This window comes from Rhinolophus sinicus, chromosome 14 (genome assembly GCF_057876585.1).
Source record: "Rhinolophus sinicus isolate RSI-liver-muscle chromosome 14, RSI-T2T, whole genome shotgun sequence".
Classification (NCBI taxonomy): Eukaryota; Metazoa; Chordata; class Mammalia; order Chiroptera; family Rhinolophidae; genus Rhinolophus; species Rhinolophus sinicus.
Window position 1 is genome coordinate 141,547,053 of NC_142514.1, and position 15,425 is coordinate 141,562,477.

Here is a 15,425-nt window from a genome sequence, read left to right on the forward strand (position 1 = left end):
CTCTCACTTTCCTATATGCACTCCAGCTTACCACACACTCTACTTCTCTACCCATCTTTAAAGACCCAACCCAGATGTCACCTCCTCCAGAAACCCTTCCAGAACGGAACTATCCTCTCTCCGAGCTCCTAAAGCCGTTACAGCCTGGACGACTCATGTACTCATCACATCTACCCCCCCATGAAATCTCCCTTGAATTTTTCACTGCCACATCGCCTTAGTTTACACTTGATCCTTGCTCTCTCCTAGACTATTGCGGTGACCTCCAAGGGACCTCCCTGACTCGAATCTTGCCAGAACCGATTTATACCATAGGCGTAGCCACAGTTGTCTGTATCAGACACACACGTGACTGCTTCAGCCTGCCTCTTTGACAAACTCTGATAACTTTCTACGGCCTTTGGCTTAAAGTCCAAACTCCTCTGCATGACATGCAACGTACTTCATGTTCTGGTCAAACCAGCTACTTAGTATCTCACCCCTCTCCACCAAATGGCTTCTGCTCCAGTCACACTGAACCAACCACCTACCGTTCTAACATGCTCTTCCCTTCTATCCCTCAATGCTTTGGCTGCTACTGTCTTCTCTCCCTAGAATTCTTTCCTCCCCTTCACTGCCTAGTTCATTTCTAGTCACTCGTTAAGATGCAGCTAAAATATCAACTCTTGTGAGATGTTCTCCAACTTTACTCATTCACACATCCATTCAACAACTGCTAACTGATCATATGCTAAGCTCTAGACTGGGGATACAATAATAAATAACAGCTTCACACTCAAGGAGCTTAAAGTCTGGTAGATCTCAGGTGGAGTAATTCCTTTCCTCCTCTGTTCTCCCACAGAGATTTGCAATTTGCACATACCTCCAGGTCATACTACTTTTATACTTGTTTCTAAGTTTGTTTCCATCACCAGGCTCTAATCATCATGAGGCCAAAATATTTTTGTTTTTTGATCAGATAAACTTTTATTTTTCAATTACAGCTGACACTCAATATTATAAAGGATTTTTTTTAAAAGTTTACTGAGGTATAGCATCCATTTTAGGTGGACAATTCAATGATTGTTCATATATTTACAGAGTTGTGCAACCAACTTACTTTAAATCATTTCCATCACTCTAAAAAAAGAACTGATGCTCATTTGCCAACTCCCCATTCCCACCTCCTGACCTAGACAACCACAAATCTACTTTACATCTCTACAGATTTGCCTTTTCTGGAACTTTCATATAAATGAAGTCATATAATATGGTCTTTTTTGACTGGATTCTTTCACATAGCAGAATGTTTTTCAGGGATCATCCATGTTATAGCATGTATCAGTAGCTCATTCCTTCTTCCCAAGTAATCCTCCACTGTATGGATATACATTTTATTTATCCATTTATCAGTTGATAGACATTTGGGTTGTTTCTACTTTTGGCTATTATGAATAATATTGCTAAGAACATTTGTGTGTAAGTTTTTAAGTAGACATATGTTTTTATTTCTCAAGTATATACCTAGGGGTGGAATTACTGGATTATATGGTAACTCTATGCTTCACCTTTCGAAGAACTGCCAAACTGTTTTCCACAGCCGCTGCACCATTTTACATTTCCACTAGCAGTGTATGAGGGTTCCAATTTCTCTACATTCTCAACAACACTTGTTATTATGTCTTTTTGATTATAGCATCATAATGGGAATGTAGTGGGATGTCACTGTGGTTTTGATTTGCATTCTCTGATAGCTAATGATGTTGAACATCTTTTCATGTGCTTATTGGCCATTTGCATATTTTATTTGGAGAAAAGTCTATTCAGACATTTGTATATTTTTTATTGGGTTATTAATCTTTTTCTTGTTGAGTTGTAAGAATTCTTTATATATTCTGAATACAAGCCCGTCATCAGATATTTTCTCCCATTTAGCAATCCTACTGGGGGTGAACTGGTCCAAGCATCATTTGAATCTTATTCATCTTTGTGTTTCAAAGAACTAGCACATAATCTGGTACACTGTCTGTGTTCAATGAATGTTAGATGGATGTTACATAATGTTAAGTGCTTTGAAAATAAGAGTAACGCCTTACTCTTCCAGTATCCCCCTCACACATCACACCTAGCACTAGACACAAAGTACATGCTTTGGAAATAAGCAGAGACTGAATAATTCTCTCTTGAACAAACAAACAATGGGGACGATGCTGCAGAAGTATCCAGAGGAACTCAGAAAACCATCTGAAACCAACAGAACTTACCGTATATATCAGCTACTATCAGTTACCCTTGAGACAGCTGTTGCTCTCTGAGAAGAAGCAACTTTTGTATAAAACATTCCTGCAGTGGCCCACACTCAGAAGTAGCTATCAAATGCTCCATCACTTAGAATAATGGCCCCCTCTCCTCCATTCCCTTAGCCAGTGGGAAACAGCAAGCACATGACAGAATCATAAGTTATGTTCATTCCTAGCAGTGAATGAAACTTGGGCTCTGCTTAGCATGCCTTTTCTCCTTAAAGAACTCAGAACTTGATCCAAAGAGAAGAGACAGGCTGGCATCGGGACACATTAGAGATGGAGAGCTGACAAAAGTGTTCCATCCTTTGTGTCTAAGTTAGAAAGTGGCTCTTTCTCATAAAAGAAATGCTAACATGAAACCCTTCGTGATCGTTAATAACCAACAATAAATACTTTCCAAATTTAACACAACTAGGACTGAAGGAAGTTTTGGGGAAAGAACACGACTGATTGTACCAGAAGGCCTAGGTCAGTGGGGAAGGAAATGTGTCTACCATCTCTTACTTTCTATTATGCAAGTTATAAAAGTAATACAGGCTCTTCAAACCTCATGCCCTTCTTGCCAGTCACTGTGTTACCCAAGCTCAGAATCTTCTGTTGTCCCAATTCTGCCTGTAAGAGGAAGAACTCCTTGGTAGGCTACAGAGGCCCTCCAGGAGAGCACCGGAAGTGAGCTCTTGTGGCCACACCAGGCCACGATCTGACCCCAGTCTGCCTTGCCCGTTTCACCTTCTCTGCCCACCCCCAACTCCTCCGGCACTGAGCACACGCTCCTCTGTACTATGCATAACACACCAGAAAGCACGTGCACTTTGGAATTAGATCAATCTGAAAGCCCTACTTGCTTGAACTAAGGCAAGTCTTCCGGGCCTCTTTAATCCCTTCTCCATTTCTGTCCCCAGAGTGATCTTTCTAAACTGCAAATCTGATCCATGTCACTCACCTAAGTGCTTAAAGCTCTTCTATCGCTAATCATCTACTACACATAAGAATCAGACTCCTTAGCACAGCATATAAGGCTTGCGTGATCTTGCACGTGCCTCCCCGTCTAGTCTCCCTACTTTCTCATTACTCCCCACCTTCTCCTCTGATGTCCAGTAACAGTAACCTACACACAGTTCCCACAGTGCCATTCTCTCCCTCTCACTTTGCACAAGTTGTTCCTCCTGCCCAGAGGACCCTTCCCTTCTTTCGTAAGCTGGTTACTTTCTAGCCATCTTTCACACCAGCTCAAGTGCCACTTCTCTCGGGGAGACTTTCTGATCCCTTGCCCACCATTTCTGTGCTCCTGGAGATCTCTGTGCCTCTCGGTATTACAGCAGTTGTTACATCTGTTTATTTGCCTGACTCTTCCACTGGACCATGAACAGCCTGAGGACAGGGCCTATGTCCTCATTACCCTTCGCAGCTAAAACAGTGCCTTAGTAAATGCCCAACGAACAGAATTCTCTCCCACGCACATAAGGCTGGCATAGCAAACAACTTTATTAATATTTTAAGCTGACAGCATTGTGACTCTGAGTGCCTTACTACTGTGTTTCCCCGAAAATAAGACCTAACCGGAAAATAAGCCCTAGCATGATTTTTCAGGATGCTCGTAATATAAAATAAGCCCTACCGCATTTCCCCGAAAATAAGACTGGGTCTTATATTAATTTTTGCTCCAAAAGACGCATTAGGAATTATTTTACATTACGAGCATCCTGAAAAATCATGCTAAGGCTTATTTTCCGGTTAGGTCTTATTTTCAGGGAAACAAGGTAACTTGCTTCAGGTAACGACGGTGTGGCAGAGCCAGGATAAAAAGCCACATCTTCAGAGTCCCAGACCTGTGTCCAGACCTCTCCTCTAAGCTCATATTTCCAACTGCCTCATTACCACCACCACTTCGATGTTTAAATATCACCTTAGACTTAACATGGCCAAACAGAATTTTCCACATTTCCTCCCTTCCCCGCAAAAATGTCTCCCCTGGTCATTCTTATTTCAGTACATGATACCACCAAACACAGTGTTGACAATTATCAAGTCAAAGCAAAACAAATCCAAAAACCCTGAAAGTCAAGCTTGATTTTCTTTCCCTTACTTCCCATACTCAATCCAACAGCAAATCCAAACCATGTTTTAAGTTCATCCATTTTTCTCTGTTGTCTCTGCTGCCACTGCCCACCGGCCCCCAACACCAACACCGTCTACTGCGCGTCTCCTAACTGCTCTCCTTGAATGCCCTCCTACAAGCCATCCTCCTCAAAGCACCCAGAAAGATCTTTTTAAAAATGCAAATCAGCTCCCTTCACTTCCATTTTTAAAACCGTCCAAAATCTCTTCACTGTACTCTAACAAAAGTCAGCATGTCGAGCAGCGTCTACAAGGCCTTGCAGAGCTGCTGCCAAACTCCCTGACCTCACAAGGCACTGCTTTTGCTTTGGTCACTATGCTTCAGTCATATTGACCTTCTTTTTGGCCCCAAGACATGCTTAACTCATTCTCATCAACTTGAACTTGCTTCTCCCTCCACTTAACACACGTTTGCTTCCAAATCTTCAAATTGCTAGGCCTTCATTATTCAGGTCTTGATACCATGTCCTCGGAGGCTTTCCATAACCACGCTATTTCCAGTAGCGCCTCTCCTCTAGCTGTCCTCTATCACATCATCCTACTGTCCTCAGAGCACCTGTCCCCATTTGGAGTTCTCTTGTTTGTTACTTATTTGTTATCTGCATTCCCCCATTAGAAAGTGACCTTTACAAGGGCAAGGACCTCGGAAGTCTTGTTCATTGCTGAAGCACTGGGACCTCGAGAAGTGCCTGACGTATTTAAGTCACAAGTGTTTGAAGAAGGAAAGAATGAATGAACAATACAGATTACATACTTAATAAATGCTTAATGAACGTGTGAGTGAATGAATTAGGGAGAGGGATGGACAGGGCATAAAGATAAGTGGAAGCACTGCTTTTTCATATTTTTATAGCCGCTCCCTTTTCTCCGTCCTCACTGCCTTGGCCTTGCGCGGGTCCCCTCCTTCGACTACGGCAGTATTCCCAACGATTTCTTCTCCTCTTCCCACCCTGATCCCTCCAACTACAACTTCGACATCCCTACCACTTGATCAGAGACACAGATCTTCACATGGTACAAGCCCAAGCTTCTTAGTATGTTGTTAAAAAGGCCTCTTCAACCTTATCACTCACTGCCACCCCCCTACATTTAACCTACACTCCAGTTTTACAGAAATTCTTATAGTTTTCAGAATATTCCATGCTGTTTAATGCCTCCAAGACTCTGCATATCTTTTCATTTTGCTGGACGGCTCTTCACTACCTCACAGACGATCTAACTCAAAAAATCCTCAAGAACCAACTCAAGCATCTTCTCTAAGTCTTTAAAGAGTCCCCCAAGCAGAGCTAATCCCCCCTCCTTTGTGTCACATGGTATATAACTCGCGCTTATACTATACGACAATTACTCGTTTCCATGTCTGTCTCCCCCTACGTGACTGTCAGCCCCGAGAGCAGGAACCACGTCCTCATCTTTGTGTCCCCAGCACAGTATGTCACACACATAGGCACCCAGTAACTGACGACTGAAGGCATAAACACATCTTAACTCCTGCGCCTGGCATTCAGTCAGCCTCACGTAGGCCCCGACCTGTGTTTCCTCTCGTACTTGCTCATCCCCACTCACATCCCTCTTTCGCTCATTTACTTGGGTCCTTTACCCTATGCTCTCCATCTCTAGTGACATTTAAATCACCTGTTAAGGCCCAGCTCAGATGGCTCCCTCTCCACGAAGTCTTCTCTAACAATACCAATGACAGGGATTTACTTCCCCCACAGCACTTTGTGTTTTTCTGATAAGGTATTTAGTACTTATTTTATAATTATACCCACCTCCTATTTTTCTAACTAAATGGTAAGCTCCTTAAAGGCAAGAAACATGATTTAACATCTTTTCTCTCAACCCAAATGCCTAACATTAGTGCTTTACACAAAGCAAACCATTACTATTAATATTAATACTATTAATATTAGTGGAGAACAATATGTTAAGCATTAGAGAGTTCATGCCTCCATTCCTTCACATATGCTTTTACCTTGGTATCCATATTGTAAACTTATACTCCTCTTTAAGAATCAGCCCAATGTCATATCCTCTCTGAAGTTTTCCCTGACCCCAAATCCACTTAAGCACTCCTTCCTGTGGTAGCTGTGGGACCCTGTGCCACATGACATTGTCATTACCACTGGATGGATTTCTCTCCCTACTAGACCATGAACTCTTTTGGAGAGAGACAGTCTCTTTATCCATGTGTGAAGTCCTAAGACTAAATAAAGTATCTGGCACACTTAAATGCTCAGTAACTATATCGTGAATTTTGAAAATAGTGAATCCATGTTATACAGCAGGGGTGTCCAAACTGCAGCCCGTGGGCCAACTGCGGCCCGCGATCCATTTTTTATTGGCCCGCAGCAAATTCCAAAAATATATTTCGTTTACTTAAATAAACCAGGTGAGGCAATACGTACTTCACCTCGAGAGAGTGGCCTGGCTGTTTGTGTTTTACCGCATATGGCCCTTGGTGAAAAACGCTGAAAAAAGTTTGGACACCCCTCTTATAGAGTATGCCAGAAATACAGGTCATAGAGTCACATCGCCACATTCAAACCCAGCTACGCTATGCAACCTTGAATAATTATTAATTATCTGTGTTGTCTTCCTTATCTGGAAAATGAAGATAATAATAGTATTAAAATAGAATTAAAAGAACTAATGCATGTAAAATGCTCAGCATAGTGCCTGGCACATAGTAGGCACTAAAAAAGTTAGTTAGCTATTATTATCATTAGAACAGAAAGAGAAAAGACTGTTTCTGCAGGGCACTAAATAATAGACTCCAGAAGAGGTTAAGCTCAATCCCATGGGCACTGGGGAGTAAAATGTCACTGGAGGCCTCTTAAGAAACAGAAGCATTCAGTTATTGAGAACACCCTACTGGAAGGGGCAAGGGGGGACAGAGGCAACGCAAACCTTGGCAGGGCTTCTGCTCCCTGCCTCCAGCTCTCCGCTTTCCCTTTCCCCACTGTTTCTCCCTAGTTGCCCAGGGCCAAAAGTCCCACGGCCATACCTCTACATTCCCTTGGGAAAGCTGCACTTTAGAGAGAACTGATGAGTTTATGTTTACCTACAGATTTCCAAGTTAATAAATGACTTCAAGAAGGGAAAACACAAAGAAATAAAGTGGAGATGAGGGGATGACATCAGCTGGATTATCCGGGTTGGCTTTCATGGAGTAAGCTTTCAGGCCACATCGCCCCAGGGGGACTGAGCCTACACGCCCCAGAGGCATTCTCTAGCAGCACAAACGCCTCTCCATGGGTCAAACATACAAAAAAGCGGGATCTGGGAAAAGGTACAAGGAGGACCTTGTACCTTTCAAAAAGTTGAAGGTAAACAGAAATAAGAATTCTAGCCCAGTTTGAATATTGCAACAGAGGTATTCAAAGAGGAAACAGACTTACTGTAGAATAAGCTCCCATATCATTAGACTGAGTGATCACTTACTGGGGGTGTTCAACACGGGTGGATGGACTGAAGAGTTAAGTTCCATAAACATTTGAATATCTACTCTACGCTAGCTACTGTGAGAGAGTAGGTGCTGGGAACACAGGGATGAAAAATAACATCGTTCTGTCCCCTCAAGGAATTCACTGCTAATGGGGGAGACAAACTCAACATGGTAAGTGCTGATAGAAATCTATACAGGGCGCTATGGGGGCAGAAAGCAGGGCCTCGGATACTGAGTTTATGTCTCACTGGTAAGAAACAATATGACATTAATTTAAAAAATGGAAATGCTTCATAAGCAGTTTATAAGCATATATTGTCAAGTGCTATTGTGTTATTGCCAGAACAGAGTAGGTATGTCACTTAACCTTTACGGTTTAGTCAACACTCCCTTGATTTTGAGCAGAATCCATACCTACAAGCATTCTCATTTATTCAGTAAGTATACTGATGTCTGCTATGTGCCAAGCACTGAGGAATTAATGCACAGATGAGACAGTCCCTGCACTCAAGGCGTTACAACACTCCTCCTCATCTTTTCTTCCTCTCTGCTGCCCGCCTTTTTTGACCAGATGACACCTTAAATCCCTCCTGAAGTAGATGAGTTAAGTCATAGGTTAATCAAAAAGTGACTTAAAAAGCAAGAGTGAGGTACTGCAATGGGAAACCAAATGGGAAAGACTGTCTGCAGATAGGGTGTCTGCCAGAGCATAAAAAGTCAAAGGTTAGAGAATCTGAGGTCATGTGTAGGCCTTTTTGTCTACAATTTCCCTGTCACCATTTTTTTCTTCTCTCATCCCAGTATTACTAGCACAGATTATTAACAATAATTATACCTTTCTTCAGTCATTCACTAGTATTTACTGAGTATCTGATAAGAACTGTAGGAAACACAAGGCAGAGTAAAACACTGGGAGCCAGGACTTTCAAAGCTGGAGAGACTTCTAGAAGGTCGTCTAATCCAAACCTCTCATTTCACAGATGAAGAACTGAGGTACAGAGATACCGGACTCTTTCATGAGTTCACAGTCACACATTTATTAAATCATACTCTAAGCCAGGCACCACAGACAGGACTTTTCAAGGACACCGTCTTGTGGGAAAGACAGACAAATAGCATGAGCCCAGTGGCATCATCTCTGTAAATGAAGTCCCACATTTACACAGTAGAAATGCCTAGTATAGGACAGTATGGACAGCACATAGTACTCATACTGGCCGGAGCGGTTAAGAGCAGGTGCTAGAGTCGTAGAGTCGTCTTGGAGTTGAACTCCAGCTCTGTCATTTGCCCAGCTGCATGACATTGGACAAGTTATTCTTCAATTCTCTATGCTTTAATTTCCACATCTGTAGAATGGGCATAACCATAAAAGTAATGACCTTGTAAGGTAGTGGTTGTAAATTCCCATAAACCACGTGGCACAGGACCTGGCACAGAGTAAGCACTCTATATTGTTGTCTCCAGCTCTCTCCCGCTGAGCCCTGTCCTCAGAATCCTCAACACAGCCTTCTATGCAGCCGCAATCATTCGGCTATCTCTGAGATAAAACAAATCTGCTACTCCTAGTCTAGAACCTGGGTCTACTGTCTACTACTCTAGTTTTTCCCACTACACTACGCTACTACTCATTTTACATGCCTTAAAAAAATCCAACGATAAATGGTCAAATATCCAAGATTAAATTTCAGTCACATATGCCTTAATTCCACAATAAGATCTTGGCTTTAACCAAGAATCCCTAAAGAAAAACCCCTGGAAACAAGGAACATTTATCAAATGTCTACAGGGAGTGAACCACAGGAGTAAAAAAAAAAACAACCAAACGGTGATTGCCAATTTGAAGAAGCAAGGGACGGGAGCTTCCACAGCCTGCCTGTTTACCAAACCAGCCGGGAGGAGGAGATATGACATGGCCTGCCATTTTCTCCTTGATGTACCCACTGTACCCATTCCACTATCACAGCACCTGTGACACACTGTTGTACTTATTTTTCTACCCCATGCCAGGCTGTGAACTCCTCAGCCAGCGTGGTAGTAACAGGCACAGATAGCACAATGCCCAGCACACAGCAGGCAGCAGGTATGTCAGAAAAGTGACAAATTAATAAATGAACAAGAGAAAAACATAAAGGGCAGGGAAAGAAGGTCTCAGTGTAGATCTGAATAGTTCTAGAAGCCGAGAGAACCGTGGGCTAGAAACTTAAAGTACAGGCGGGATGTAGAAAGGCATAGAGGGAAAAGCAAAGGTATTCTCGGCAGACAGGACAACACCAGCAAGGACCTGGCAGCCATGAGAAACACAGCACACAGTCTGTTAGAGCCAGAAAGAGCTTTCGAAATGATTTAGCCCAATGGTTCGATTCTCACAGGGATGTGGTAAACAGTCAAGCAAAAAGCATGTACTACTGAGCAGAGGAGCTGGCATATCACAAACATTCACTAAATGATAGCTATAATTACTACTACTCAAAAATAATAATCAAACACTTATTAGGTGCCTGCTGTATGCCAGGCACCATGCTCAGTGAAGGGACTACAACACTGAGCAAGAAAGACTCGGACTCTGCTTTCTAACGGAGCTAACAGTCTAGTGGGGAAGACAGACGACAGTTAAAATAATGCTTGGTAGGGCTGGGCTAGGGGAAGTACAGGGGGGCTGAAGGAACATAAAGTAGGGTTACCCCATCACTGGGCAGTAAGAGAAAGCTCCTCGATTTTCAAAGTATGGCCTGAGACACCCAAGGTGTTCTTTGAGTCCCTTCAAGGACCACAAGGCTTCGAAGTGAGATTTTGTTTGAATAAAGGGTTTCATGACTAAAGGTTTAAAAACCACCAATGAAGTCCAATCTCCTCTTTTAACAGGAATAAAACAGGGCCAGAAGAGGTAAATTACGCACTTGAGGCCATAGTATCTCGTTAGTTGTAGACTGGGATACTTATTTTGAACTTGAGCTTGAAACTACTCACTGAGGTGCATCATTTTGGCACATGAAGTAGACACATCCAGAATTCACAGGCACTGGCCAGGCAGACGGGCTGGTCCTGATTGGATGTTGAAGTGTTTTTCTACCTTAGGTCCCAAGCCAGCTCTCTCTGTGCCAAGTTCCTCTCAGAGGTTGGCCAGCTACCCCTTTAAGAAGGAACTCACTGGCTCCAGGAGTAGGTCTGCTCTGCGCCTCCTAGCTGGTACCCAGACTGTATACTACTAACGTCCTCAGCACCCTGGTTTGGCAAGTAGAGAGAAAGAACTGAGCTTAGCCAGTCGTCAGAGGCTGTTTCAATACCCAACCTGAGCTGGTTAGACCCATCTCAGCGCCCTACCTACCACTTGGCTAATCACGCCTCATGACCAGAGGTTCAGCAGAATCAAATTATCCGTAAGTCTAAGGCCTACATTAAAAATAAAACCCAAAAACCAATATTCCTTTAGTTAACCCCCATTTTGAACCTCTCAGGAATGAAATGTTGCTTCATGTTTTAGAGATGGGACTTTTGTATATAAAGACAGGGGTAGTGTACTTTGATAAAATGAGTGGGCAGTTTAGGTCTTTAAACTGAGGGGAAACAAACACTGGAATCTATAAAGATGGATTTAAATCTAAGTGATACCACTTAGTAGTTGTAAAGCCCTCAGCATGTCTAATATTCTGACCCTCAACTTCCTTGATCGTAAATAGGGAATATTATAAAAGTTACCTCACAAATGTGAAACTTAAAACGCTTTTGAATCACAATCACTTATCAAGTGTACTGAATCAATTTTCACATGAGACAATTAAGACCATACAGTTTTTGAGGTGACCGGTCAGCTCAGTTGGTTAGAGCACAGTGGTCTTAACAACAAAGTTGCCGTTCGATCCCCACATGGGCCAGTGAGCTGCTCCCTCCACAACTAGATTGAAACAACTACTTGACCTGGAGCTGATGGGTCCTGGAAAAACACACTTAGAATAAAAAAAAAGTTTAAAAAAAAGTTTCTTCTAAAGAAACAAAAAAAACACACAGTTTTAAATTACCTACTCCCCGAGTACAATAATGGAGCACAGAATGGAACCAAGGTGCTCAGTAAGGCATGGGAGACCTGAGTTGGAACCTGTACTTCCCGTTCACAAAGTGTGGAATCCTAGGAAAGTTACTTAACCTCTCTAGCCTCAGTCTCCTCATTTATAAAATGTAACCGTTAACACCATCCCACAGGGCTGCTGTTAGTAACAAATGACATAATGTAGGTAAAAGGCTGTAAACAGTCTGGTTTATGGTAGAGGCTCAATAGACAGCAGCCTTTTTCACTGGCAGCTCTTTTCCTAAGCCCTCTTTACCATCCACCTCTCCAAAACAAGAGAAGCAGTTAGCAAAGCCTAAATCACCTCAGCTACTAGAGAAAGTGATAGTGAAAAAGACAAAAGAGGAAAGGAACAGTGAATGAACTGTCGGCTATTGCTCCAAACTATTTATCATTCTAATGGCATCTGATATTGAAAAACATAGGTGCAACGCCCTGAAGAACCACAGCACCGTGCTATCTTGTCAAAGCAGTGGCAAACAGCACCACCTGCACTTTAGCTAGGCTATCCATTACCCTTTTATGATCTGGCTCCACAGTAGTCTCTACCAAGCAGAAAGGGCTACAGGCAGGCAACTCTGATGCCACATGCAAATCACTGCTTCTTTGTAAACCCAATATTTAATTTTTCAGCTCAAACCCATCTCTATCACAAAGACTTCACTGATTCCCCCTAGCTGACTCAAGGGCTTGTCTCTTGTGCCCCAATGAATTTGTTACACACTTCCATTACAGCAATTACCTAACGAGAGACCATTTGCATGTCTCTTCACTACAAGTTGGTAAAAATCCTCTTACCCATCTGTGAATTTCCAGTGCGTAATACACAGGAGACCCCATAATTACAACTTAAAGGATGGGTTTCACCTCCTCTTTCACTAGTTAAGAAACAGCTGGGGAGACATTAGTAGAAACTCCTGAGGTCTACAGGACCCCTGTTCGGGGGACAGGGGTTGTTTGGTTTTTTGCAGCTTGAAGGGGTAAGTGACTGTTCCTGCTTCTCAGAGTTACTTCTTAAACACACAAAAAGGACAGAACAAGTCCATAGAGAATTTCCATGCAACAGATTACACTTTCTCAGTAAATGAAACAAGTCACAAGTTTCCTGGGATGAATGCTTATGGTTACGTATAAAATTGACCTCTAGGTATGACATTCCAGAAGTATATTATGCTAAGCTCTTAAAATTCTTAAAACAATTAGGGAGGAAAAGCTAAAAAACAAACATGTATGACATCAAAAATAAGTTCTTTTCTCTTCTGCCAAAACGTTTGCTCTTTATCTCAATGAATCCTGGTATATGTAACTAAAATCAGGCTCCCTCAAAAGAGAGCCCATGATTTATAAACCACATACAATAACTTCAATACAGTATTTACCTTTTTTCAAGGCGCTTTCAAATATATCTCACTGAACCACAGACAACTGTAATCACAGAAACTTAAAACTGGAAGGGGCCTTAAAGGTCATTGCCACAACCACCCGACCTCACCAACCAAGTGATATCCAAATACCTCTAGTGATTGGGAGGTATGGATTTAAAATTCTTTTTTAAAAACTTCCCCCCAGCTCAGATTACCTGTCAGTTTCTGTCTCCTCCCCCTCACCTTAATGATCCTAATTAGGTTAACCAAATCCTCCAAGTCATCCCATCACCAAGCAAGTCTGCTGTTCAAGCCCACTGCTACTCCCTTTCTCTGGGCCTCATCCCCAGTCCTCCCCAACCACCCCAGCCCCTAACATAACCAGGGCCTCTAACACTCTGATCCCTTACACCTCCCACTGGTCCCAATTCTCTTCCTCCTATTCCTCCCTGTTCATATGCTGTCATGTGCAAGACCACAAGCACCCCTAGCTATGAATGTATCTTTGGCCTCAGAATCTTTTCCCTTTTCTTTTTCGCCTGCTTTCTGCCTCTCATCACTGTCCCTTCATTCCCTTCAAACTCAATTTCTCCCTCCTAGTGATTCTTTCAAGCACCATTGATAATTGAATACACCAGTTATTAGATGCCTATTAGATAGGTAAAAGGGGAATACACTCTCAAGAAACTCACCCTCAAATAACTCTTAAGTCTAGAAAGAGAGAGAGAAATAGAGAATCATTTATCCTATAAGACTCAGTTCCTCTGGGAAGCCTTCTCTAGCCCAAACAGAATTGGTCCCCTCTTCTCTTTGCCACCATTACATTATATGTACCTCTGATGCAATGACTAGTCTTCTTGTGTGTTTCCCACCACTAGGCTGTGGGCTCTTCAGTGGGACGGCCCTTTGTCTCCCCAGTATTTAGCCCAGATTCAGCACAAAGGTGATACTTAATGTTTGTTAAATGAGTGAATGGATGAATTCCAGTATACAATTATTCATTCATCCATTCGTTCTTTCATTCGTTGACCAAAACTTTACTCAGCATATATTATATACAAAGTAACGTAAGGATAAATAAAACAGCTTACATAAAAATAACTCAAAGCTGTAATACTAGTATATTAGCAGTCTTCCCGGCCCGCAACCCAACACCCACTGCAAACCTAACCTGAGTCCTTTTCCCACCGTGAAAGCCCCACCTTCTCTGGCCGAAGTCCACGCCCCTCCAACTGAAGCTACCTTCTCAGCCCTTTAGTCGTATCCTAGAGCCCCCAGCTAATAATCTCAAATCTTAACACCCCGACCCCTCTGGCTTCTCCCGGTCGTTCATCTCCACCCTTGAGGTCAGTGCGAGTCTTCTACCCCCATGACCACCTCCGAGTCCCCGAGTTTAGGGTACCTCTGATATACCTCTCGGCGCACCCGCCCCCCACTTGGCTCCTTCCCTCTCCAGATCCCGTCTCTCCTAGGATCCCCCTGCCCCCACTCCAGATACTTCCCTTCACCTCCCTTCAATTTCAGCCTGAGTTTCTCCTCGGCTCTCAACTCTTACCTCATCCAGCTCCCGTTCCCCGGCAGCACCCCCTCCAACCTCCACATCCAACACTGCCGCCATCTTCACAGCTCTCCCCCTCCCCTCAGTCCCCGCGCAAGCCAGCTGCTTCCGCCGCTCAAGTGCTCCTAGCCAATCGGCGCTCAGGTTCCGGCAGAGGGGGCGGACCATCAAGATAGGCGGAGACCTGACTGGGACTAAGAGACCATCTACCTGCTTCTCACTTAAAGGTCAAGGAGGGACGGTTCCCAAGCACTTCCAAGCTTCGGCAGGGGAGGTTTCTTGGAAAATGAGAAGTTCGGCTTGTATTATTTTTAGTGCAAATATTTCACCCATTCTCCCCTTTGGAGAACCGAAGAGAAGAGTCCCTAAACCGTCAACTTTCGCGACGCTCCCTCACTCTGCGCTTCGAGTGAGGTGTGGAGTCTAAGGACTACATTTCCCGGAATGCATTGAATCTGACCCTGAAGTTTTAATTCCGCTCTCTCGACGGGAGATTTGTGGTGAATGAAATATACGTAAAACACATGAATGTATTTTACTGATCACAGTACGTGCCTTCTTGCCTCGGTGAGAGTCATTTTTCAGAAACAGC

General features: G+C 43.2%; 1 protein-coding gene across 1 annotated transcript in view; it reads right to left on the reverse strand.

Annotated features, from left to right (window-relative positions):
- Positions 1-14,932, reverse strand: part of RNF121 (ring finger protein 121) — a 74,239-nt gene extending 59,307 nt beyond the window's left edge. The window contains exon 1 of the mRNA XM_019744313.3: positions 14,831-14,932. Coding sequence (XP_019599872.2) covers positions 14,831-14,893 — 63 coding nt within the window. The 5' untranslated portion in view covers positions 14,894-14,932. The remainder of the gene's footprint in view (positions 1-14,830) is intronic.
- Positions 14,933-15,425: the final 493 nt, after the last annotated feature.